General features: G+C 39.9%; 3 protein-coding genes across 8 annotated transcripts in view; 2 read left to right on the plus strand and 1 right to left on the minus strand.

Annotated features, from left to right (window-relative positions):
* Positions 1–1,333: 1,333 nt before the first annotated feature.
* Positions 1,334–4,693, minus strand: LOC109429799 (methionine--tRNA ligase, cytoplasmic). The gene is made up of 2 exons (XM_019705788.3): positions 4,426–4,693; positions 1,334–4,354 (listed from the first exon to the last, which is right to left on the minus strand). The coding sequence occupies exons 1-2, from the start codon at positions 4,526–4,528 to the stop codon at positions 1,554–1,556; spliced, it is 2,904 nt and encodes a 967-aa protein (XP_019561333.3). The 5' UTR covers positions 4,529–4,693; the 3' UTR covers positions 1,334–1,553.
* Positions 4,694–4,790: 97 nt separating this feature from the next.
* On the plus strand, positions 4,791–7,614 carry LOC109429800 (coiled-coil domain-containing protein 130 homolog). The gene is made up of 4 exons (XM_029864303.2): positions 4,791–4,935; positions 6,460–6,700; positions 6,763–7,105; positions 7,167–7,614. Exons 2-4 carry the CDS (start codon positions 6,471–6,473, stop codon positions 7,581–7,583), a joined length of 990 nt encoding a protein of 329 aa, XP_029720163.2. The 5' UTR covers positions 4,791–4,935; positions 6,460–6,470; the 3' UTR covers positions 7,584–7,614.
* An 11,668-nt stretch (positions 7,615–19,282) lies between these two features.
* LOC109429859 (blastoderm-specific protein 25D) overlaps positions 19,283–24,639 on the plus strand; it is an 82,046-nt gene continuing 76,689 nt past the window's right edge. For 3 of the 6 annotated variants that reach the window (XM_062849126.1, XM_062849128.1, XM_062849130.1), the window contains exon 1: positions 19,283–19,899. The gene's annotated coding sequence lies outside the window, so the exon portion shown is untranslated. The remainder of the gene's footprint in view (positions 19,900–24,639) is intronic. The other 3 variants (XM_062849127.1, XM_062849129.1, XM_062849131.1) reach the window with 2 other exon arrangements.

Here is a 24,639-nt window from a genome sequence, read left to right on the forward strand (position 1 = left end):
TTGAAGACGATTTTAAACGAAATTTTATCAAGTAGATAAGGCTTTATCCGAGAGTGTTTATAGTATTAGATTACATTGATCAAGTCGAAATTTATGAGAAAGCCCTTTAAGAATTTAAAAATAGAATTTTTAGGAGACATTTTCGATAAATTTCAGATAAAATTTATAGCGTTATTTTTGGGGCCGTTATTGCAAAACCTACAAATAGAATTTCTTGCGGAATCATTGATGAAATCTATAGAGTTGCTGACCGATTATCAGGTTTCTTTTTTTGTAGAACTTAAGCATAAACATTCCTAGCGACTTCGAGAGGAGTTTCTTGTGAATGCGCAGAATAATTGTTAAGAACACATAATGAGTTCCTGATGGCATTTTTGTTTTACTTTGAATAGAATTATAAGTAAAATTTCATAATAATTTTCGGCGGGCAAATTTTTAGCCAATTTAAACAAAAAATCTTTGGAAAACTTTAAATATTTCAGGATCTTTCAACAATTTCTCCACAAATATCTACTGCAATTTTCATAAGAAACCTATGAATTTGTTAAGAGTTCGCCTTAAATTACACATTCAAGCCAGGAAGAAAAATGGATTTAATCATATCGAAGAAAATCGGATCAGTTCTCCACCTAAATCTGACCTTAAAATCTTGCTTGTTCCTTCAAAAAAAATATGTCATCAATTCTGGGGTTCGATTTGAATAATTCATAAGTTTGGTAAACGAAATCGAACTCTACAATTCTAATTTTTTTTCTCTTTATTCTGATAGAAACACTGACAAATCTTCAAAGAACTATGTGGGAATTTTTTAAAAATAACACCTATAATTTTCGACAGAATAAACACGAATTTTCACCAGAAACTTTTCGACTCTATTCCATAGCGTTTAAGATTTTATCCAGAACTCAGGTGAAGATTTTCTTATGTATTTTCGTTAAAATAACTTAAGCAATTCACAAGAATGATCAATTCAAATCTTAAAAATCTTAACAACTTTCTGGAAAAGTCTACTTCTTTCTAATTTGAAGCACAATATTTCACACACATCTTGAGAGTACATAGTAGTTCTTGGGATAAACATTAAATCAAGATGTTTCTAGCACTACCTTTTTTCGTTTCCCATTTGAAGTAACATTTTGTGGGGGCCCCTGAAATGTGGGGGCCCGGGGCCATGGCCCCCCTGGCCCCCCCTTAAATCCGGCCCTGTCTCATCTCATCTCTCATTTCATATCTCATCTCATCCTTCATCTCATCTAAATCTGCCAATAAGGTATGGGCAATTTGGGAATTCGGTATGCAGAGCGCAACAGCAAAAACGTGCTAAGACAAATCATAAGCATTATTGTTCTTTATTATATTCGCAAAATCATTTTTAACAAATAGGGTAACGCAAGGATTCGTCCTGTTTCTATTTCCAAATTGGTCATGGAAAAACAACGAAAAATGCGCAAGTTTCCCTTATTGAACAGTAAACCTACTACAGTACACACGATATCCGATGAAGACGATAGCTTGCATTCGTTATAAATATGTAGTATGAAATCGATTACAGCTTACTTCTTGTTCTTCTTCTTACCGCTGGCGGGAGCCGCCGCCTGCGGAGCACCAGTCAGCTTGGCCAATTTTTCCTTCAGCGCCAGCAGCACCGTGACTTCCGGCTGCCAGACAGCCTTTTCCGAACCGCCCGCTTTGAGGGTGCGAACCTTCTCACCCTGTTTGGCTATCTCGGCTTCCAAGGATTGGAGTGTTTCCGGTGCAGGGGCGGATGTGGGAGCCGCCGGGGTGGCAGCAGTGCTCTCCGATGTCCGCGGTTGACTGAGGGTCTGCAGTTGCTTTTTGAGCTCGAGCAGGATGTTGACTTCCGGTTGCCAGACGCTCTTGTCGGCGCCGGTGGATTTTACTTTGCGCACTTTGGCGGCCTGCTCGTCGACGGCTTTTTGGGCCTCGACCAGCGAGGTGAACTGCTTGTTCGAGGCGGGTTTGGCGGCGGCCGGTTTGGATTCCGGTTGCTGTTGGGCTCCGGCGTATTTCTTCTTCAGCTCGTCGATCTTGGCCTGGTCGATCTTATTGAAGAGGACGGCCGGTTTGCCGATTTTGTGGCCGCTCGGCAGGAAGATGCGCATTTGAGGTTTGTCCGCGTCTAGGTGACAGGATTGGACGTTCAGCTGGGTGTAGAGATTGCGAGCTGTGGAGGGCATGAATGGGAAGATAAGGGTGGCAAGGAGGCAGGCCAGATTGCAGCACAATCCGATTACGGTGCCGGCGCGGGTCTTTTGGTCGTCCGTGCCCTTGACTAGGACCCATGGTTCTTCGGCTTGCATGAGTTGGTTTCCGTAGCGGGAGATGGCCAGCAAGTGACGGATGCCGTCTCGCAGGCGAGCCTTCTCCATTTGATGGACGTAGCCCTTGAGCTCGCGGTTGATTAGAGCAAGCAGGGTGTAGTCTTCGTCGTTCAGGACCAGCGGAGGAATGGTGGAATCGAAGCACTTCTCGCAGAAGACGAGAGCCCGGTTGACGAAGTTTCCGACGTTCTTGAGCAGCTCGTTGTTGTTTCGGGCAGCTAGGTCGTTCCAGCTGAAGCTGGAGTCTTGACCTTCTGGACGGGACGAGCACAGGTAGAAACGCCAGACGTCCGCCGGAATTCCGGTGTCGTGGGCGTCGTTACCAAAAACTCCAATGCCACGACTCTTGCTGAATTTGCCATCTTCGTAGTTGAGGTATTCCGTGGCCATGATGTGCGATACCAGGGTGTAGCCCTTGTCGATACCGATCAAACTAGCTGGAAACATGACGGAGTGGAATGGAACGTTGTCCTTGGCCATGAATTGGTACAGATCGACCTTGGTTTCGGGGCTTGGTTGCCACCATTGCTTCCATTCCTTGCTGTAGCGACTGGTCATCGAGATATAGCCGATCGGGGCGTCGAACCACACGTAGAACACCTTGTCCTCGTAACCCTCCAAGGGAACTGGAATGCCCCACTTGAGATCTCGGGTGATGCAGCGCGACTTCAAGCCCTCCTTCAGCCAGGCCCGGGTAATAACTCTGGCGTTGTGGGTCCATCCGTGTTCCGCCTTGTCCACCCACTCGCGCAAACGCGGCTCGATCTTCGGTAGATCCAGGAAGAACTGACTCGATTGTCGGATAATCGGAGAAGTGTTGCAGACCTTACAGCGGGGACGAACCAGCTCGATCGCGTTGATCAGCTTACCACAGGCATCGCATTGATCTCCACGGGCATCTTCGTAGCCACAACCCGAGTAGGGACAGGTTCCCTCGACGAACCGATCCGCCAGGTAGCGATCGCACTTCTGACACAGAAGTTGATCAACCGCGCGGGTCTCAATGAATCCTCCAGCGTACAGATCCTTGAACATTTCTTGGACAATCTGTGTCTGTTCGGCCGTCGTGGTTCGCCCGAAGTAGTCAAATCCGATTCCGAACCACCGGTAGATTGAGTTGTGGATCTCAAAGTACTTGTCGCAGATCTGCTTTGGGGTGAGCTTCTCGGCCAAGGCCTTGGTTTCCGTGGCCGTTCCGTACTCATCCGTACCGCAGATATAAAGGGTATTGTAACCGCACAAGCGAGAGTACCGAGCGAAGACGTCCGCAGAAAGGACACAGCCAATGATGTTTCCCAGGTGAGGGACATTGTTAACGTACGGCAAAGCCGAAGTGATCAGGTTGTTCTTCTGACCGACCTTCGGCAATACAATCTTCTCGTCCGGAACACTCCTCTCCTGAACGGCCACAAATGAATCCCGTGCCGCCTGAATCTCTTCCTTCTGAACCGTAGCCGCAATGTTGTCCGAAGTGTCCACAAGAACCTGACCCTCGAAATCGATGATCTCCGGATCCAGCACGATGTGATGAAGTCCCTCGAATCGATTGGAATACTTCAACGATGCAAAACTGAGCTCCTTCAGCGGAAGCACCTCCAAGGCAGCCTTCACTTCCGGCATGGCATTAATCGCCCGGTACCATCTCAACAGATTATCAATGTTCTGCGCTCCCTTCAGCGTGCCATCCGGGGCCAACAGACTCCAAACGGAAATATCCGCCGACGTCAGCTTGTCCCCCGTCAGAAACGTGTTCCGACTCAAGCAATCGTCCAGGAACTTCACCAAAGAGTTCAGAATCGGTTTCGTGTTCGGATCCTGCCGCGATCCCACGGCCATATTGTGGGTCAATGCCGGAGCCAACCGAGTCGTGGACCACTCCAACCACTCGTCCCGCTGGATGACGGGCGTCTCGCCCTGCAGCAGATACTTGACCGCCACGTCCGTGGAAAACAGCTGCACTCCACTCTCCAGCTGCAAGATCGGCAGATGCTTCATATCCTTCAGCTCGGTATCTGAAATCAACAAAAACCCCTCATCAGATCCAACTTAACCCCACATTCCGAACCCCCAAAAAAAATCTTACCATTTAAAGCAATTGTTTTGACCTGCACGTCCTTCTTGGCGAATTTGGCACAGATCAGCAACTTCAATCCGAACGGATTTCCGGCGTTCGTGTAGATGATCATCTTGCAAACTCACTACCGACTAACTTCCACAGCACGTACGCGAATCAAACAAAACGTAGAATGATGAAATTTCAACCGCAATTTTACAATCCAGAATCGCGGGAGAAATCGCGTGTTCTTTTTTCTTGCAACTGGGGGAAAGCCGCTGATGTGGGCTCGTCCGTCCGTCCTCGTCGTGGAGTTTTTCGCGAGCTGAGCTGTCAGTCCGGGCGCAGGCGCCGCGACGCCGAGCGGATTGTCTCTCACTCTCTTTCTTCCACTGTCATCCGTGTCGCTCCTTTGCTTTGCGATGTTTTAGGGAAGTCGACGAATGTCAAATCGGGATCAAAACAAAGTGCGGGTGAAACGTAAATAAAGAAGAATATTTAAGTTTATGGTGATTTCTGCGCTAATTTCAACAAAATAAGGTAGGTTTAGATCATTAAAAGTCATAAGTTATTGTTGGACTTAAAATTATTTAGTTCCTAGTGCTCGTTTCAGTAAAATTATTGAATAATAAATTTCGACAAAATACGATCATGAAAACATTCATGAGCAAGGGGGTTCGATGCTTCTTGGTCGAAACGGGAAAATATAGAATAGGGTGATTTGCAATAGTCTATTTTATGAGGCTAGTCAAACGACAGAACTCCGCGCTCTGATGTTTACGTTTTCAATCATCATCCGGTTGATGATGGTTAATGACTGCGCGCAAGTCAAGCGTAGTTTTTGAAACTGGCTAAAACAATAATTAGAAATTTTTATTTAAATTCTTTTCGGCAAGTTAACGAGTCAATCGCAACGAAAAAAATACCTGATTAATTTATGAGATTTGTATTGCTTCTGCGACTGCTTTTGAGCCTTTTTTGGCACCGATATCTCATATCTCCAATTTGTCGCACAAGTACCTTTTCAAAAATTACACGAGATTCCAGCAAAACAAACGTGCGGGGACTTCTGTCAGTTGACGCCGCTGCTGCGATCAGCTGTTCTGAAACGTCTCGTAAAATAGCTTATAGTCCATTTTACGAGCCGATTTTATGAATGAATTTTGACAGGAGGTAGCGTCCCGTGAAAATCAATATTATCATCAACATTGTTGTCACTTCGTAAAATGGCTCATTGGGTTCTTATAAGGTCATCTTCATCCTGGATTAAGGACAGAGTTGATAGAATCCCAAAATGACCGACTTTGGCATCTAATAACGATTTCGAGGGCACACATCTGTTCGTGAACAAAACCAGCACACCTGATCATCTTATTTTAAGCTTATTACAAGTGAGCAAGAACAGAATAATAAAATGCACTGTTGTGTAAAGCTTGCTTCTCGAGATTTGTACGTTTGAAGTTTTGATGCACTGTTGAAGCTAGAAGCCAAGACGTTTGTCCAGGTACGAAGGGTCAAACATTTGACAAGGAATGAACAAAAGATCAAACGACACTAATGAAAATTCGATCGAGTCAAACAAGATGTTTGAGCATTGGTTTCTTTTTGGACAAATATTTGACCCTGTGTACTGGGATCTAATAACTTCGTCATATTTTCACCTTAATCAAAACTTAACTGAATTCTCAGAATAATTCTCTGCCCCCACTCGCAAAACAGTCCCATATGCATAGGAAACCCAGCAAAGATGGGACTGTTATGCGAGTGGCGGCAGTTCTCATACGAGAGGAATTTTGGCAGCAAGATAGCTGGGTATCCGAGTTTTACATCAAAATTGTGACTTTCACTCTTTCATGTTTCTATTTGCATTGCATATTGGTTATCTAATTAATTTACTACTTAACTACATATTGGGAATCTCGGTATACGTAACGAACAAATCTTTATTTGGTCTAACTTAGTTGGAGGTTTAACAAGAAGTGAAGTAAAAAAACTATGTGTCAAACCAAGTCGGGATCACCAATGCCTACTTGATCTTCAACAATAACACATCTCTTTTTTCAGCTTGATCCACCATGGGTGAACGCAAGGGACAGAATCACTACTACCCGCCGGATTACGATCCGAAGGTGGGCAGTTTGAACAAATGGCACGGCACGCACGCCCTTCGGGAGCGAGCCCGCAAGATTCATCTGGGGATCATCATCATACGGTTCGAGATGCCCTACAACATATGGTGCGATGGTTGCAAGAATCACATTGGCATGGGCGTCCGATACAATGCCGAGAAGACCAAAATAGGAATGTAAGTAAGAGTGTTCTAAAATATGTTTATTTTCAACACATTTTCACAATTAACTATTCCAGGTACTATTCCACCCCAGTTTACCAGTTTCGGATGAAGTGTCATCTGTGTGACAACCACTTCGAGATAAAAACAGACCCCGCCAACTTAGACTATGTGATAGTTTCCGGAGCGAGGAGACAGGAAAACAGGTGGGATCCTACGCAAAACGAGCAGATCGTACCGGAAACGAAAGAAGTTCAGAAAAAGCTTTTCGATGATCCAATGTACAAACTCGAGCATGGAGCCAAAGACATCAAAACGGCAGAGGATGCCAAACCGGTGCTGGGTAAGCTGTACGAAAGGAACAGCAGCGTGTGGAGGGACGATTTCGAAGCCAATAGTCGTCTCCGTGCAGATTTTCGAGTAAGTTTCGTTTGGTCTATGTTGTTCTGTATATTTCTAAAAATGATTCAATTCGTTTCAGAGTACCAAAAAGCAAATAAAGCAACAGGACGATAAGGATAAAGCATTGTTGGCCAAGTCTGGCCTCGATATAGCGCTTCTCCCGGAAAGTGACACTGACAGGCGGATGGCTGCGTTAATGCGATTACATTCCGCCAAATCCATCGCCGAGAAGGATCGTGACCGAAGGGTAGCCATCATCACTAGACCGGCCTTACCGTCTACGGCGACAAGCGAGCATGCAAAATTGAAAGTCGTTAGCGCAAAACTGGACCCCAAGAATCTTGGAATAGTGAAAAGACATAGCACATCGTCGGCTGCTCTGCAGCTGTCTGGTGTGAAGGATATAGCTAATGCACCTGAAGCGAATGTTACGTCGGCTAAGAAACCGAAACTTTTACTTTGTAACTACGGCTCAGGCTCTAGCGATAGTGATTAAGGCTTTAAAATAGAGAGCATTTATTGCAGCATCTTTTTTGTAATATAACTGTTGATTATATAAACGTTAATCACATTTCCCTTGTATTCGCTCTATATTTAATTTATCAATAAGTACTCTTAAAATTCTGGTTATAAATCAAGCATAATTTTTCAAATCGACGTATCTAAGTTTTTCACTGATCTGAGTAAATTCATGGTCAATGTTGACGACCATTTCACTAAAATAGTTTTTTATAAAAAGACTTCATAAGTTTTTTCGTGCTTAACATCACCAGGGATATTGCACGCACTAGGTCAGGAACAAAACCTACTCATTCCATAGCATTTTCACAATGAATTTTGACAAAAATACACATACACCGGGTTGGTTCGAGATACGTCATGCCAGATACGTCGCTTTTATATGGTGCCAGTTTGGTGTATCTGTTACTTTTGATTTTGGCTAGATACGTCGTTTGGTTTTCTCATATATCAAAACGGTGTATCTATCAGTAAAGTTGTAAACATCAAAATAGTTAGATACGTCGTTTCGAAAAATATGCTTAGTTAATCAAATTAAGCAATAAATCATCAAACAGTGATGTGGATTCTGTAGTGTAACGATGTGGTATAATGATTTAGAGTTCGAAAAATGTTGAAGAATATTAACAAAATTCATATACTGTTTTGGCCGAGTGTGTTGAAACTGATTCCAGAGCGGCAGTGTGATACGGTTGAAACGATAGTGTTGAGGAGAAGAGATAGAACGAATGAACGGGTGCGAGAAAAGGACAGCAATTGTTGTTTTCCGAAGCACAGGCGTGGAGGGCTATACTTGTCGGTCTTTTAACGATTTTCAACGCGAACGGTTGCACGGGTTGCGAGAGTTTCCATAACAGTTTCCGATAATTTGTTTTGGAAAAAAAAATACGAATACGACATGGCGCAGCTGGTAGTTTTGTAGTGAGATATCTAGGATATCGCAGCAAAAGTGATACGAAAAGGGCGGGAGAGAAATATTCGGGAAACATCGGTGACAGTGGATATTTGCTTCGACTGTGTTGCTGATTTTGTTTCTCGTGAAAAAAAAAAGTGAAGAAGTGAAGATATTTTTTTCTTTTTCCATGCAAAGCTCCGTAGGTAGGAATAGTGCCGCATCCGCTTAGCCACTTACGAGAATGTTTAGCCAACTAAGTCGATGGTTTAGCTGTGTGGGCGTGTCTCTACGCAACGCTGGTGCTGAGCTGTGTGGGTGTGCAATTAGGCAGCATCCATTTACTACGTAACGCTTAAATCGACATTTTCCGATCCGATCCGATTAGTCAACAAATGTAGTGGATAAAAATAAATTACAACAGCAAAGTAAGATACGGCAATCAATGATGTATACGTTATATTTTTTTATTATAAATCTGGATGTTTGGGCCTCTGTGGGATAATAGATAATCACTGATCCGGTAAGTAAGTCCTAATCAGCTATCATGATTGGTACCTTTAACAAAATGTTATATGTATTTCCGTGTGATTTTTCAGTAAACAACATCTATTAGAAGAATTGATTGATTGATTTGTCTTTATTAAAGAGACTTTCAGCCCTTGGCTGGTTCGTCTCTATCTATTAGAAGAACTATTTCATTCTGCATTAATAAATTAATCGAAAAATACGTTTGATAATGTTTAAGCCTAAAATATTAACGCGCACTGAAACGGCAAAAAAACTAGCAATAGCCAATATCTTACAAAAATATTGATGAAAACTATCCTAGTATTTTATAACAGAGAGATGCTCCTTCTTTCTATCATCTGTACGAAAAACTATTGAACAATCTCCATAGAATTTAGAGTAATTCAATAAAAACCTGAATTTTTATTGCTTCGCCCATACAAAGTGTTAGGCGAATTTCATCAAGTTTATTGCTAATTTTTAATTGGGCGATAATTAAGCTGCCAATGTTTGAAATACAGGAATAGACGTAGAAATGTGCAATAAATTTTGTAATTGAAGTATTCAATTCCACGGGTTCACAGAATAATTCTATTCGTATGTGTTTGAGCGGTCTCGGTCTCAACACAGTTAAACAAATGCTGAGCGGTATGTTCTTAGGCAAAGAAAAGTTACATTCATATGTGTTCGAGCGGTCTCGGTCTCAACACAGTAAAAACAAATGCTGAGCGGTACGTTCTCAGGCAAAGAACAGTTACATTCGCATGTGTTCGAGCGGTCTCGGTCTCAACACAGTAAAAACAAATACTGAGCGGTACGTTTTCAGGCAAAGAATAGTTACATTCATATGTGTTCGAGCGGTCTCGGTCTCAACACAGTAAAAACAAATACTGAGCGGTACGTTCTCAGGCAAAGAACAGTTACATTCGCATGTGTTCGAGCGGTCTCGGTCTCAACACAGTAAAAACAAATACTGAGCGGTACGTTTTCAGGCAAAGAATAGTTACATTCATATGTGTTCGAGCGGTCTCGGTCTCAACACAGTAAAAATTAAATACTGAGCGGTACGTTCTCAGGCAAAGAATAGTTACATTCATATTTGTTCGAGCGGTCTCGGTCTCAACACAGTCAAAACAAATGCTGAGCGATACGTTCTCAGGCAAAGAATAGCTACATTCGCATGTGTTCGAGCGGTCTCGGTCTCAACACAGTAAAAACAAATACTGAACGGTACGTTTTCAGGCAAAGAACAGTTACATTCATATGTGTTCGAGCGGTCTCGGACTCAACACAGTAAAAACAAATGCTGAGCGGTACGTTCTCAGGCAAAGAACAGTTACATTCGCATGTGTTCGAGCGGTCTCGGTCTCAACACAGTAAAAACAAATACTGAGCGGTACGTTCTCAGGCAAAGAATAGTTACATTCATATGTGTTCGAGCGGTCTCGGTCTCAACATAGTAAAAACAAATACTGAGCGGTACGTTCTCAGGCAAAGAATAGTTACATTCATATGTGTTCGAGCGGTCTCGGTCTCAACACAGTAAAAACAAATACTGAGCGGTACGTTCTCAGGCAAAGAATAGTTACATTCGCATGTGTTCGAGCGGTCTCGGTCTCAACACAGTAAAAACAAATACTGAGCGGTACGTTCTCAGGCAAAGAATAGTTACATTCGCATGTGTTCGAGCGGTCTCGGTCTCAACACAGTAAAAACAAATACTGAGCGGTACGTTCTCAGGCAAAGAACAGTTACATTCGTATGTGTTCGAGCGGTCTCGATCTCAACACAGTAAAAACAAATACTGAGCGTTCTCAGTACGTTCTTAGGCAAAGAACAGTTACATTCGTATGTGTTCGAGCAGTCTCGGTCTCAACACAGTAAAAACAAATGCTGAGCGGTACGTTCTTAGCCCAAGACAGTCGTATGTGTTCGGGGCCCTGTAGCATAATCGGGCTAATAATATTAGCTACAAGTTACAAGTTACAAGTACTAATATTACAAGTGCTAATAATTTGTGTTGCATAAAGGCTCAATTTTCCACTAATATTATTAGCACTTGTAATATTAGTGACCATGAAAATACAAGTTGTTTTGGTTCATTTACCTGTCAAAATTCATCCGACAGTTCACTATTAATTTGAAATGGCAGTTGATGTTTGTTTATATTCTGCATTTTCCGCGTAACATCCGGAAATAACTTAATTTATTCCGAAGTTTTGCATTCTTTATACGATAGATGAAGAAAAGCATATGCTATTTGGATAATTTTCGGCCGCTCTGACGAAATATTTTTTTACAAAGTATGGCACAGCAAGTACCTAGATTTTTAGTAAAATGTTCCAAAGATTTAATAGTAATGGTTGAAAAACAATGTATAAAGATTTAGCAACATGTATTATGCTTCTTGTTAAAATCCCAAGTGATCTGGGATGCAAAAATTGAGCTTTTACCTACTTTTATATGTCGCAACTCGATTCGAGTTAGTGTATGTATATTGTAGCTCTTGATTAGCTTAATGATGCGCAATACAAGCAATTGATTCAAATTTATTTCGCATCTGCAACTTAACCTGTGCTTATGCAGTGACCATAATAACCATAACTTTACCAAGAACCTCCAATTAAAGATGGGTATTGTAGAAACTTTGGAGAACTTGAGAGACTCAGCAGAAATTATATTTTGGATCAAAGTGTACATCAACGCAATTTTCTCTTCAATGAGTTTCGAATACATACTGCCAAATTTAAACGTCGAAAACTGGAATTAAGGTTGACATGTTTGATAAATAATATCTTTTGAGTTTATCAAAATGGTAAATCGATATATTCAAAACTAAATATGACTTCTGCAATACTTTAAATCTAACTTGTAAATTATTTTAGAAGACCTTTGAGACTTGTAATCAAAAGTACAAGTCATAGCTAATATTTTATACTTGTAGTTTGTTTATGCAACATACACTTGTAAATTCTACTAATAATATTAGTCCATCCGACTTGTAGTATTGGACTTGTAACTTGTACTTGTAGTATTTTTATGCAACAGAAAATTATAAGTTACAAGCTACAAGACTAATATTATTAGTAAAATTTTCATTATGCTACAGGCCCCGGGTGGTCTCGGTCTGAACACAGCAAAAAAAAAAAAAACAAAAAAATCTGGGCGGTACGTTTTTAATGAAAGAACAGTGTTCGAGCAGTAACAAATGCTGAGCGGTACTTTCTCAGCCGAAGATCAGAAACAGACGAATGTTTTTGAATGGCATCGGCTTCAATACAGTTCATAAAGCGATACATCAATAAAATACGGGAAAAATGCACTATATAAAAAGTGTTGGCAGTACAGCGTCACCGTAATACAACAAGAAGTTTGATCATTTGAATTTTCCAAACCCTTTGTAACTAAATTTAAATTACATGATGTAAATTCTAGCTCCTGTCCTATGTAACTTACCACAAAAAGGTGAAGAAAGCTTTGTTAGATAGCTTAAAAGGCAGTTTCAAAATATCACGAAGAGAACAAAACTGCCGAAAATACATATGTTCACCTACATCCGGAAAGCTGTATTTGAATAAATGTTTTAATTGATACGGGGATTCTCTCGGCTTTTGTAGTCGGTGACAGCAGCGAAAACAAGTTTGTCTCAACTGTTTTAATTGAGAATTAAGAATTGTAAGAACAAGTACAGCAAATTGGATGCTCGACACGTCCAAATTTGTATGGCTTAAGAAATGAGACAAAAATAGACAATAACATATAATAACATTGGGTGGCATGCAAATTAAGCTTCAATCTAGTTCAAGTAAAAAAAAAAAAAAAAAAAAAAACTAGAACATGAATTCAGTCAAACGTGTTCAGATACATTGTAGTTCAGGAGAAATACATGGGAGTAAGCCAAACATATAGAAAAAAACTGACTATCGCCACAATTGCAATTACCTAATTACAAAATCGTTAACGATGCATTTATGACAAAAGATAAATACAATTTGTTGAACAAATTGATCTCATAGGTTACATATATACCCTTTTGTATACCAACATGATTCAAAAATAATAATTTTGGTTATGTGATATTACAATACCAGTAGTAATAGCATAGACTAATTTCAAGACCTCGATGTACCAAAGAAAACGATCAAATTTTGTGGGTCCAGTCCGGTACTCAATAATATTCATAACCGTGTATTTTTTTATATTTAGCTTCTTACACTGATCTGACAGCTCTGACAGTAGAGGACTAAACATAAATTACGTAAAGTGGGAACCGAGGATTGTTCACAATCTGTGAACTGGACTGCAAAAAAAAAAAAAAAAAAAAACGTGACCATGACGCCACTGGCAATAGTACCTGAAGTAATAAGGCAAAGCACTGAAAATTGGATGCTCATCACGTCTGATTTTGTGCAAATAAGAATAGATACCGCAAAAAAAAAAATAAGTTTAAGGTTTAGTTTGAATTTGCGATGACTACCCAAGTAACCAGTAAGCATTTAAAATAGCATTCCTTCAGCATTATAGTAGCCTTTACGACAAGGCGTTTAATGCTAATTAGCCGTATATGCACCTATAGTGCTACCTCACAGCAGGTTTTGGCAAAATAACGGGCTGTCTTAGTGCTATCCCTTCAGGAACGTCGTGACGAAATGTCAAAGATGCGTAACGCCTCATCGAGCAAAAAAAAAACAAAAATAGATTGACGTCTGCTTCTCGTTCTCTCAGCCTGCTTCCCCGCTTCATCGTCCTTCCATATTCCAGCCGGTGGTACTTTTTTGCTGATTTTTGTAGTGATGTAGGTTTGAACTTACGATCCGGAGATTGATTATTCATATCTGATTCGGATTCTGTTGCTCCTGATCCACGATGCTAAAGCTGTCCCGGTGGCGTGCGTTGATTAAATCGCCAATATAAAGAATGACTCGATAACAGCTTCAGATTCAACATCCAAAACTTGTTTTCATTGAGATATTTCATTGTGGTAGAGCATTACGATCCCTTCTTTTAAATATCTGTGGAATAAGATTGTTTCTTCCCTCTTTCAAACAATCCTATGATCCACCAAAACATTCACCTATTCGGCACATATTTTCCGACGAAATGATAAATAATTGGTGATATTTTGATGATAATGATGATAATGTTTTCTTTGGTGCTTTTGGATGAGTAGGGGAAAATGAAGAAACAAAAACGATGCACAAATTTGTAAACAGAAGCATAGGCTCTGTAAGAGAGAGACAAAATGTATTGCCAAATGCGTAACATATCTCCCAACCTTTTTGCTCCTAGCATTTAAAGAGCAGTTGAAAAGCATTCTGTATGCTCCCAAGTGAAACCACTTCAAGCAGTTGAAATGCTAATTAACAGCCGAAAGCTTTTGAGCAGCACAGCTTATGCTAACTCAAGGCAGCTATGCATTCGAACTGCTTATGTAGAGCAGCAAGCAGTTTAAATGCGTAATACGGGCTGATACACGGCTTATTCAAATGCTTAGTGGTTACCTGGGTAGAGTAATGTTTGAAAATGAAATGCAGTTTTACATTAAAAAAATGGGAAGTTGTGGTTTTGAAAAAGTATCCGAGTAATGTTTTTCGGTCTCAAAAAAAAAAAAAAGCTAAGCTATTCTAAGCCAAAGAACAGTAACAGTCAAATGTGTAACAGTTGATAAAACATGAAAAAGTATTGAATTGATACATGGTTGCTGCTAGAGTACAAGGATAACTGTCACAGTTTTTCATTCTTCTCATGATAATGCGGGACAAAATTCATTATATTAACCCGGGGGCGGTCGCGTCGTGTACTGAGTACACGCACCATGAAAAATGCACGCTTGTGGTACGCACCGTGAGCGCGGCGTTGCTGCAGGTATTTGGTCAAAGACGCGACTGCTCGAGGGTTAAAAGTGAAAGCAGTACAATTTCACTTAATAAAAGGGAAGAGTTTTGGAAAAATGAAGTGAAAACCGTATGTAATTAAATTTAAAATTCTAAGTCGAAATTCCAATTCAGGTCCTATACAGCTTGAAAAACACGAAACTTTGTTAGATGAGTTTAGAAAAAGTTTTTAAACATGAATTTTCAAATGAGGTCAAAGGTGTAGTTTATGTTTGCAATGGACTTGGACATATAATTTGGAAATAGGATGGAGTTGAACAGAATGTAAAGTTATATATGTGCGAACGTGTAAGACCCTACGGTCTTGTGAAATAGATGCATGAACAAAGTATAAAAAATAAAATAAACAAAAGACTAATAACCCAAGAAACAGAACTAGCTCAATAGCAATTTCCTAAGCTAAAATTCGCTTAAGAGAGGTTTGTTGCAGTCTTATGCAGCAAATATGTTTGTTGAGAAACTTTTGAGTAATATATCACAAGAGAACCTGAGAGGGTTTGAATTATATTTGAAAAAGTACTTAAAATTATCTAAAATGAGAATTTGTGCGCAATAATAAGAACAACAATTCGGATGTTCGACACGTCCAAATTTGTTGTGCTTGAGATAAGGTGATCTTAAAAGACATGAAAACAAAGCCTAAATCTGCAAGCCGAATTAAAGATTGCTAAGTTCGTTATTGGACTGTATTTGAGCGAGGTATGACTCAGTTTCAATTATTTATTTTTAATTAGCTCAAAGTTTCAGATTTTGAAATAGAATGAAATTAAATAAATAAATATCTGGTAATCATTTGGAGTTATCACAACGATCACTTTCATAACGCTCGAGTGCAACTGACAAAGCAAATAATCCTTGTTAGATAGCAGTTAGCAGAAGCAATTCGTTGTAGAGATGGAACTAGTAAGCAACGTATTTTTTACATTCTACACTGCTTTTGGAATAAATATTGTTCTAGGATAAACATCTGTCATCTGTGGTAATGGGATTTAGGTTATACGTGTATAAGAGTAAGAGTTAAAACGCGGAATATTGTAGACTCGATTATAAAATTATGTACAAAAACCATGCATATAAAAATAAAACAGTCAAGTAAAATTTAGTTAACTTTTGGAAATTTCAACTGACTACGATTGTGAAAATCCAAATATAGATTAGACGTTAAGATGTTTTGTAAACATGCCAGTTGGTGCATGGCAGTAAAGAATATAATGAAAATGTTGTTCATTGAAAGTAAATGAAAATAATCGTTTCCTAGTGGATGTGAGATAAAATGAAATTGATATGGAACTAAGGCTTCATCGTTTTTTATGAATATAAAAGATATGGGTTCTAATTTTAATTTTTTGTTTCATAACCCGGGAGTGGTCGCGTCGTGTACTGAGTACACGCACCATGAAAAATGCACGCATGTGGTACACAGCGTGAGCGCGGCGTCGCTGCAGGTAGTCAAAGACGCGACTGCTCGAGGGTTAATTTTGGTTGGACGATTATGTCAATAAAGATTAGACGATAGGAGTCAAGAGTCATGGATTAGAAATAGGCTTGATACAAATATGAATTTATATTCTCAATGCAAAAGATTATTCCAATATAATGAGAGACCAAAACTAAACAGTTACAAAATCGCGTAAAATGCCACTTTATAGAGATGTTTTATAAACATGTACTCCCGGTTGGATCACAGCAACACTTGGTCCACGATTGCATTCATTAGTTGAATCTAAAACCTCAAGGTTAAACAGCAAAAAAAAAATCCATTTCGATTTTGCATGCAAATTTTGAAGGCACAAATCTGATGAACGAAGCATCGAACCAAGCTGCATTTGTTTATCCACAACAGTGAACAAAGACTAAGACAGGAGACAGAATATGGCAATCAATTATTTGTTTGCTAATTTTCGAGATTGGTGCTCTTGAAGACGTGAGTAGGGGTCCAAGTCGGCCATTGTCGCAGCCATATTTGTATTCTCCGATGTTTCACCTTAACTAGTTTCTAACAAGGGACTTTACACTGGTGCTTTTGAACACAATGTATACTGAGCAAAGAGTTTAACTGAGAATCGGAATAGAGATGCTTCAAAGATATTGTCTTTATTTTTTCGATCGTTAATTAAAATTAACTCATCTTTTTCAAAAACAAAAAAAAAACTTTATGAAGTTTAAAAAAAAAATATGACTGCGTAAAAATTTGTTTAACTGCCTTGGTGCAAATATATTCCGAGTCTTAGGAAAGATCAAGAACTCAATTTGATAGTGTTTGTTGATGATGTTTGTATGATTTGAAATTATGTTGCATTTAGGTGTATTGTGAGCGAAATTAAAGAATAAAGGAATTTAGGAGTTCAGGGGTTTTTGTTAGATTAAGATTAAAAAAAAATGGTTCATACGTCGAATATGAATTTCCAATATTCATTTGATAAGGATTAATAGTTTGCATGTTTATAAGGCATTTAAGTATTAAGTTACATAAATTAGAACATCGGTTGCTTAAGAACCTATCCAAACAATCCCTTTTATTCATGCGTTTTGAACAATTGGTTGTTACATGAAGGTTGCTTGGAAATAATTATCGTAAACTAATCAAAATACATACGTGAAGGGTTTTAAATGATCTAAGATATTACCACAGCTAACTAAATGTTACACCAACAGTATGGAAAGAGTAGAGAAGGAGGCGAATGTAGTGTAACGATGTGGTATAATGATTTAGAGTTCGAAAAATGTTGAAGAATATTAACAAAATTCATATACTGTTTTGGCCGAGTGTGTTGAAACTGATTCCAGAGCGGCAGTGTGATACGGTTGAAACGATAGTGTTGAGGAGAAGAGATAGAACGAATGAACGGGTGCGAGAAAAGGACAGCAATTGTTGTTTTCCGAAGCACAGGCGTGGAGGGCTATACTTGTCAGTCTTTTAACGATTTTCAACGCGAACGGTTGCACGGGTTGCGAGAGTTTCCATAACAGTTTCCGATAATTTGTTTTGGAAAAAAAATTACGAATACGACAGATTCTTCAATTTGCTTTATGAATCATGCATACAGCAGTAAACCCGGATTCTCGAGTTACGTCGGATTGAAAAGTTATGCTTGAAATATTTAAAACTCTGGCGTTTAATTTGTAAAGGTCGAATCTGAATAGGGATCACATCAGTAAACTTGATTGTAATTTTGCCAGAGTTGTCTGTGTTCAGCATGTAGTCAAAATGTTTAATTTAAAGTTGCCCACCAATGAGAGTATATTACAGGTGGGGAAGAAGAAGAGATGGCTATGTATTAGTAAGCAAAGAAAAATGTAAACACAAATAGTGACGTCACTATTTGACACGCGTTCTTATGGGAGCTCGCTTTGCTTGTAGTAGTGACATGTTTTGCACCAGACACGGAGCTCACGCACACGAAGTATCGTCTTCCCCACCTGTAATATACTCTCATTGGTTGCCCACTATCCATGCGATGTTTCGACCAAAACGCCAAACCCAGTCAGCTGCGCACCGCGCCCGTGCCGTGCTCTTGTCAACAAACTTTGACAGTTCGCGCAAGAGCAGTTTTTTCTGCTGGTTTTGTGATGAGGTGATTACTAGTATGGGACAAACATCAAATTCTCGCTCCAGTCGACTTTTTTGATTCCATTTAGGTCCCATATGAACTGTACAAAATTTCAGTGGAATCGGTGAAACTATAATTTAGCGCAAGCGGTTCAAAGTTTTCATAGGATTTACTATGGGAAAAGTTACACTTTCAGATAAAAAATCCCAGAGGTCGTCCGTTGTCTCATTAATTCAAATCGATCCATGCTTCTTGTAGAAAAATCACTTATAAAACTTTCTTTCGAAGACCACAAAACGATTGGATGCTTGTGGAAAAAGTTATTGATTTATTACCGATTAGCGATCCAACGAACGGCTTTTTGTTTTGTTTTATGAGCAGCACTGTAGCTGCTGCCTTGGCTGCTGCTGTTTCTGGGGGTGGTGATGCCTCCCGCCACCCCATGCAACAACGGCAGCTGCAGTGCTGCTGATAAAACAAAACAAACAGCCGTTCGTAGGATCACTAATCGGTAATAAACCAATAACTTTTTCCACAAGCATCCAATCGTTTTGCGATCTTCGAAGGAAAGTTTCATAAATGATTTTTCTACAAGAATCATTAATCGATTCGAATTAAGGAGACAAAGGGTGACCTCTAGGATTTTTTGTTTGAAAGTGTAACTTTTCCCATAGTAAATCCTATGAAAACTTTGAACCGCTTGCGCTAAATTATAGTTTCACCGATTGCGCTGAAATTTTGTACAGTTTATATGGACCCTAAATGGGATCTAAAAAGTCGACTGGAGCGAGGATTTATTTTGCCCATACAAGCGTGTCCCATACTAGTGATTACGCGTTCACCTTCGTTCGTTCGTTCGCTCGCTTGCAAGCAGAGGAAAGGCTTCTGCTTCTGTAGTGTTGTGCACAGTATTCATCACGACATCGCTCTTTGTATACGTCGTCGCCGTAGTCGTCGTCGTCGATCGTTCGATAATAGAAGAGAAAATTTCACAATAGTCCGTGTGCTTGTTTTTACCCTTCTAGAACGGCGTCTATTGTTTTACGGTGTGCAAGAGTCTCTGCGCTCTTTTGTGCGGTGTATCGTTGTTCTGGGTGGCCGGAAATGGCTGAAAGAGGGGATTCCCTAGAGTGATTGTGAGTGCATTGAAAGTGTGTGAAGTGTTGTGCAAATTGGCCCAATGGCCAGTGTGTAACTGTTCGGCCTGACGACAGTGATGAAAAGGCAGATTGGGGAAAAATAGCGGAGTAAAATCGATTTCCTAGCGCTGCGCTGCGTTGGCCATCTAGGGGGAGGAGGAGGAGAAGGCGGTGAGAAGAAGTCGAAGATTGGAGCTAGGGGGGGTGGCGGAGCTGCCTTTCAAATTTTGCGTTTGGGATCACACCGTCGAAGTCGAGGAGTCGTCGTCCTCGTCCGTCCGTGCTTGCTTCGATCGGGACTGACAAGGTCTTTCGAGGAGAAAAATGATACACAAGTTTCAAGCGCAGCGGTTCTCAAGCGAATGGATTGGTGACCCATTTTTGTTACTTTACTGTTTTATTGTAATTCTCATAAAATCCAATTCAAAAAGGCTGCTTGCAGATCAGAAGAAATTTCTCAGCCTATCTTGATGCATTGGAAATTGCTTGCCTGAATCGCCCAAGAAACCGTTTTTTCTTCGATCACAGTACGCAGTTGCGAAAAAATGACAGTTTAAATGGCAGTCACCTTAGAATATTCCTGCCAGGAATCGCTCAAGAAGTTTCTTGAGCGATTTCTTTCATACACGAAACTGGGCTTAAATTTTGATTGGCTTAGTAATAACGCAAGAATATTTCAATATGAGTTGTAACAAATTGTTATGAAGAGATAACAATGTTATTTGAATCAAATCTACCTATCTATGATTCTATATGGATGAATGACTGCCCCATAGCCGCAGCTGTGTAGGCATAGGTTTTCAGCTGGAACAAGCTGAGGGTGACGGGTTCGATTCCCGGTCGGTGTAGGAACTTTTCGGAATAAAAATTTCCTTGACATCCCGAGCAGGAGAAAATAGCTGACGAATAACAAACTCAGGTATGGAAAACCCAAGACCAACAACCTGAATGAGTTGTTATTGTGCGTTTAGCACTAAACTGCCCATAACTGCATAACAGTCACATTCGACAAAAGTAGGCATTGTTTGTTCAAAATGGAGTTCAAAGTTTGCAACATGCGCTAGTATGGAGACGATACGAAATTTCAAAAATTTGTCAATAATTTAAAATTCATCCTTTTGCAATGAAATTTTCTACAGCTCTTCTTGTATGCTGGACGAATAGTTAAAAAAATAAACAGACCAAACCATGATTGATATTATGCTTTGACACCAGTGTGTATTTCCAGTGTGACTGTTATGCGGTTACATTCATAAATTTTAGCCAATGAGACAAAACGACTTGGTACAGGCGTACCTCGATAGTACGTACCCTCGTTAGTGCGTACCCTCGATAGTACGTACCCTCGATAGTACGTACATTTTGCCTCGATAGTACGTACACCAAAATTTATTTAATTTTTAATCTATAAAAATGGGTTCGAATCATTAGTAGACGTATAGCAGAGACTACGATACTATGAATTTGTGTTATGCAGACTCCTATAACACGGATTTTCAGTCATGGTTTCCCAAACTGTGGGTCGCGACCCCCCAGGGGGGTCGCCGGCCTTCATCCAGTGGGTCGCGAGAGTCAGTTGAATAATTTACTGTAACCAGGGCCGGATCTAAGGGAGGGGGGGGGGGGGGGCGGTTTGAGGCCTGGGCCCCGGGCGCCCACATTTTAGGGGCCCCCACAAAAACCTTTTTTGGTTGCTAACATTAGCTTTATTTTTCATTTTTCTCAAGTACTGTTCGAGAATGAGGAAAAAAGGTCATCTCTCCGAGGGAACTCCACATCCGCTCGGGCCCTGGGTCCCCACAATCCTTAATCCGGGCCTGACTGTAACAGACAACAAATAAGCGAATTTCTATGGTGGGTTGCCGCAACTGACAAAAGAGGGTCGCGCAGTTAAAAAGTTTGGGAACCTATAAGCAGTTTTAAAATGTAGCGAAATGTAAGACATGAAGGAATACGTTTGTGTAATGATTGCAGTATTCTTTGCTTTACAGAGATATTTTCTGCCAGTCGTAATATCTGGCATCTTCATTCTGGCATTACATCCCAGCTGGGGAGGACTGCTTCTCGGCTTAGTGGTCCTTCAGCATTACTCCTTCTAGAATTACCTTTTCCTGAAACTCTTTTTCTGATTTTTTCCTGAAACTCTTCCAGGTATTCCTTCCGTGGTTTCTCCGCAAACTTATTCTAGAATTCCTCTAGGAGGGAGACATAACTAAGTTGCTTTTTGTTTATTCAAGAAAATTCTACAGAAACTACATGGGGATTTCCAAAAACAAAATACTCTAAAAAGATCATTATGAATTCCAGGAGGATTTCCATTACAAACATCTGAAAGAACTCCAGAAGCGTCTGCAAGAATTCCTGACGGAGCTCTTGGTTGAAACCAAAAAAGAGTCCCTAGATGATTCCTGGAAAAAGTTCTCGAAGAAATCCGGGAATCAGTTTCTGAAAGAATTCCTAGAAGAAGCTCTGAGAGGAATCCTGGAAGAAGTTCCTGAAAAGTATTTCCTGACAGTCACCCAGAAGTAATTCACGGAGGAATCCCGGAAGGAATTTCCGAAAGAATCCTGGAAAAATCCCAGAAAGTTTACCTGGTAAAATTATTGTAGGAATCCTTGAAGGAATACTTAAATCAGAAGTAGCTCCCGAAAAAAAAACCGGGAGAAATTCCTGGAGGGATCTCGGAGAAGCTTTTAGAGGAATACTGAATGAAGTTCTTGTCAGGGATCTTGTAGGATTTCTGGAACGGTTTTAGAAGAAATTCCTGAAGAATTCCCAGAAGATACTCCGGGAAGAATCTCGTATGAAATTCCAGGAATAAATCCTTACGGATTGTTGCAAAGAGTAATTGAAGGAATCTTGGTAACAATTTCTGATACAATTCCCGAAAGAACTCCTAGAGAAATTCTGGGTGAAGTTGCTAAAATTTACAGGAATACCAGCTGGAAGCCCAAAAAAAAAAAATCCGGAGACATCCCGAAAGAAACTGTTCGGAAAATCTTGGATGAAATTCCTAGAGGATTCCGGGGACTTTTTGAGAAATTCTCAAAGGAATCTCTCGAAGTCCGAACGTACACAAAAAGGTCACAAAACATCAAATACTTAGAAAAAAATTCTTTAGCAATTGCGGCTTGCATTGTCCTATAGGCTGTACCAATTCAATTGTTTCTGGGTGAACCCGAAATGTGGAATTCGGGGAAAGACATTTCGCTTTCTCGCTTGCTTTAGGGATTTCTACAAGTTTCAAGTTTCTTTCAGTTCCGAAATTCCTCTAAGTGTAGGTTCCGAGATTTCTCGAAGAATTTTCTAGAATTCCTTAGGGATTCTTCCAAAGTTTCTTCTGCGATTCCTGTTGAGATTCCAGGGTCTCTTTCAAAGATTTCTCCAGAGATACCTTCCGAAACTTTACCAAGAATTTCTTCTGTAATACTTTCGGGACTTCCAGGATTTCTTCAGGAATTTCTTCCTGAATACCTCCAGGAATTTCGTTCCGGGAGTTCTCCATGAATTCATTCCAAGATTCCTCCAGAAATTCATTCCGAGATTCCTACAGGAATTCTTTCTAAGATTCATAAAATAATTTTTCCTTGAATTCCTCAACGAATTCCGGGATTCCTCCAAGAGCTTCGGGGTACCTCTAAGAATCCCTTCTCGTAAAAAAATTAAACTCTTGGAGGTGTCCTAGAAGGAGCAATGTTCAGAAGGTTTTGAAAATATCGGGGCAATAAATATTGCAGGAGAAAATAATTCTATAATGTTTCTATAACAAGATATAACTGATCTAGATCGATTCAATTATATCTAGACCAGTTTGGTGGTTCTAAAAGATGATTCAAATAAAATCAATATAAGTTCCCAGAGACGAGATGCCTCTACGAAGCATCCCCAGAGCACAAGAAGATTTTTACAATAAAGATATTATCCTAAACAAGCAAAATTACGTAATTAATAAACGGACCCTTAGGCCACATGTAATTTTTTGGCAATCCTGGCGTTCTAGAGAAATAACATTCTTTGATTTGAAAATGAAATTTGAAAAAAAAAAATGTGATTCGATAGTACGTACGTTTCGATAGTACGTACACTAAACGAAGCGGTGGTGTACGTACTATCGAGGTATGCCTGTATTTGTTTCACATTTTGCAGAACAAACTTAAAAAGTTTATTTGGGTGGATGAAAGTACTGATGTTTGGGAGATGATCCCTGGTATTAACTCAATATTGGCAAAAAATGCAAATGTTACAATTATGCAGTTATGGGCAGTAAATTGATTTCCGAAAAAACTTCATTGACTTCCGCTGCCTTTCCGTTGCGTTAAACGTAACGTCGGAAGGTATGCGCTGTACAGTAAATCTGGTTTTCTATAAAGCGCACTATTTCCGACGTAATGTTTAACGCATAGGAAAGGCAGCGGAAGTCAATGAAGTTTTTTCGGAAACCAATTTAGTGCTAACGCCACAATAATTAGCCCTGCATAAGAAGTAAAATACCTCAAATAATAACTGGAGTGTATTCTGTTCATAACTAGTGAATAATGACATCAGGTATTGCAATACCTAAATAATAATCGGCGATTTTTCTATACAAATAGTGATTTTTCCATAATTGAATAATACCTCAAGCAGTTCTCAACATCAAACCAATAACTCGTCTAGGTATCTTATCAATACCTACAAAATACCTAAGTTATTTCAATACCTGGGTAACTGATAAATACCTTGTCTTGGTGTGATACCTGACTTTGGTATGCAGCAGTTATGTGTAAGTTATTCGTTCCTGCTCGGGATCCTTGGGCACAGAGTATCTTCGTGCCTGCCACACGAATATACACAAGTAAAAGTCATTGGCAGAGGAAGCTCTCAGTTAATAACAGTAATCTGCAAAAACCGCAACGGAAAACCCGGAAGTTATTTAACCGGGCTGAAAGAATAAAACAGTGGGAACAATAAAAAGAGACCCTTACAATTTATAACAGGGAAATTCGAAGATCGAAGAGGATAAATTAAAAACACACATGTGAAAACATTGAAAGTACTCCGATTGTTG

This window comes from Aedes albopictus, chromosome 2 (genome assembly GCF_035046485.1).
Source record: "Aedes albopictus strain Foshan chromosome 2, AalbF5, whole genome shotgun sequence".
Taxonomy (NCBI): Eukaryota; Metazoa; Arthropoda; class Insecta; order Diptera; family Culicidae; genus Aedes; species Aedes albopictus.

Bases quoted from the DNA above. Each gene is read 5' to 3' on its own strand.
- LOC109429800 (XM_029864303.2), top strand. From the start codon at position 6,471: ATGGGTGAACGCAAGGGACAGAATCACTACTACCCGCCGGATTACGAT. The intron at 6,701-6,762 runs GTAAGTAAGAGT...TAACTATTCCAG, and splicing joins GAGAAGACCAAAATAGGAAT to GTACTATTCCACCCCAGTTT. The intron at 7,106-7,166 runs GTAAGTTTCGTT...AATTCGTTTCAG, and splicing joins GTCTCCGTGCAGATTTTCGA to AGTACCAAAAAGCAAATAAA.
- LOC109429799 (XM_019705788.3), bottom strand. From the start codon at position 4,528: ATGATCATCTACACGAACGCCGGAAATCCGTTCGGATTGAAGTTGCTG. The intron at 4,355-4,425 runs GTAAGATTTTTT...TGTTGATTTCAG, and splicing joins CAAAACAATTGCTTTAAATG to ATACCGAGCTGAAGGATATG.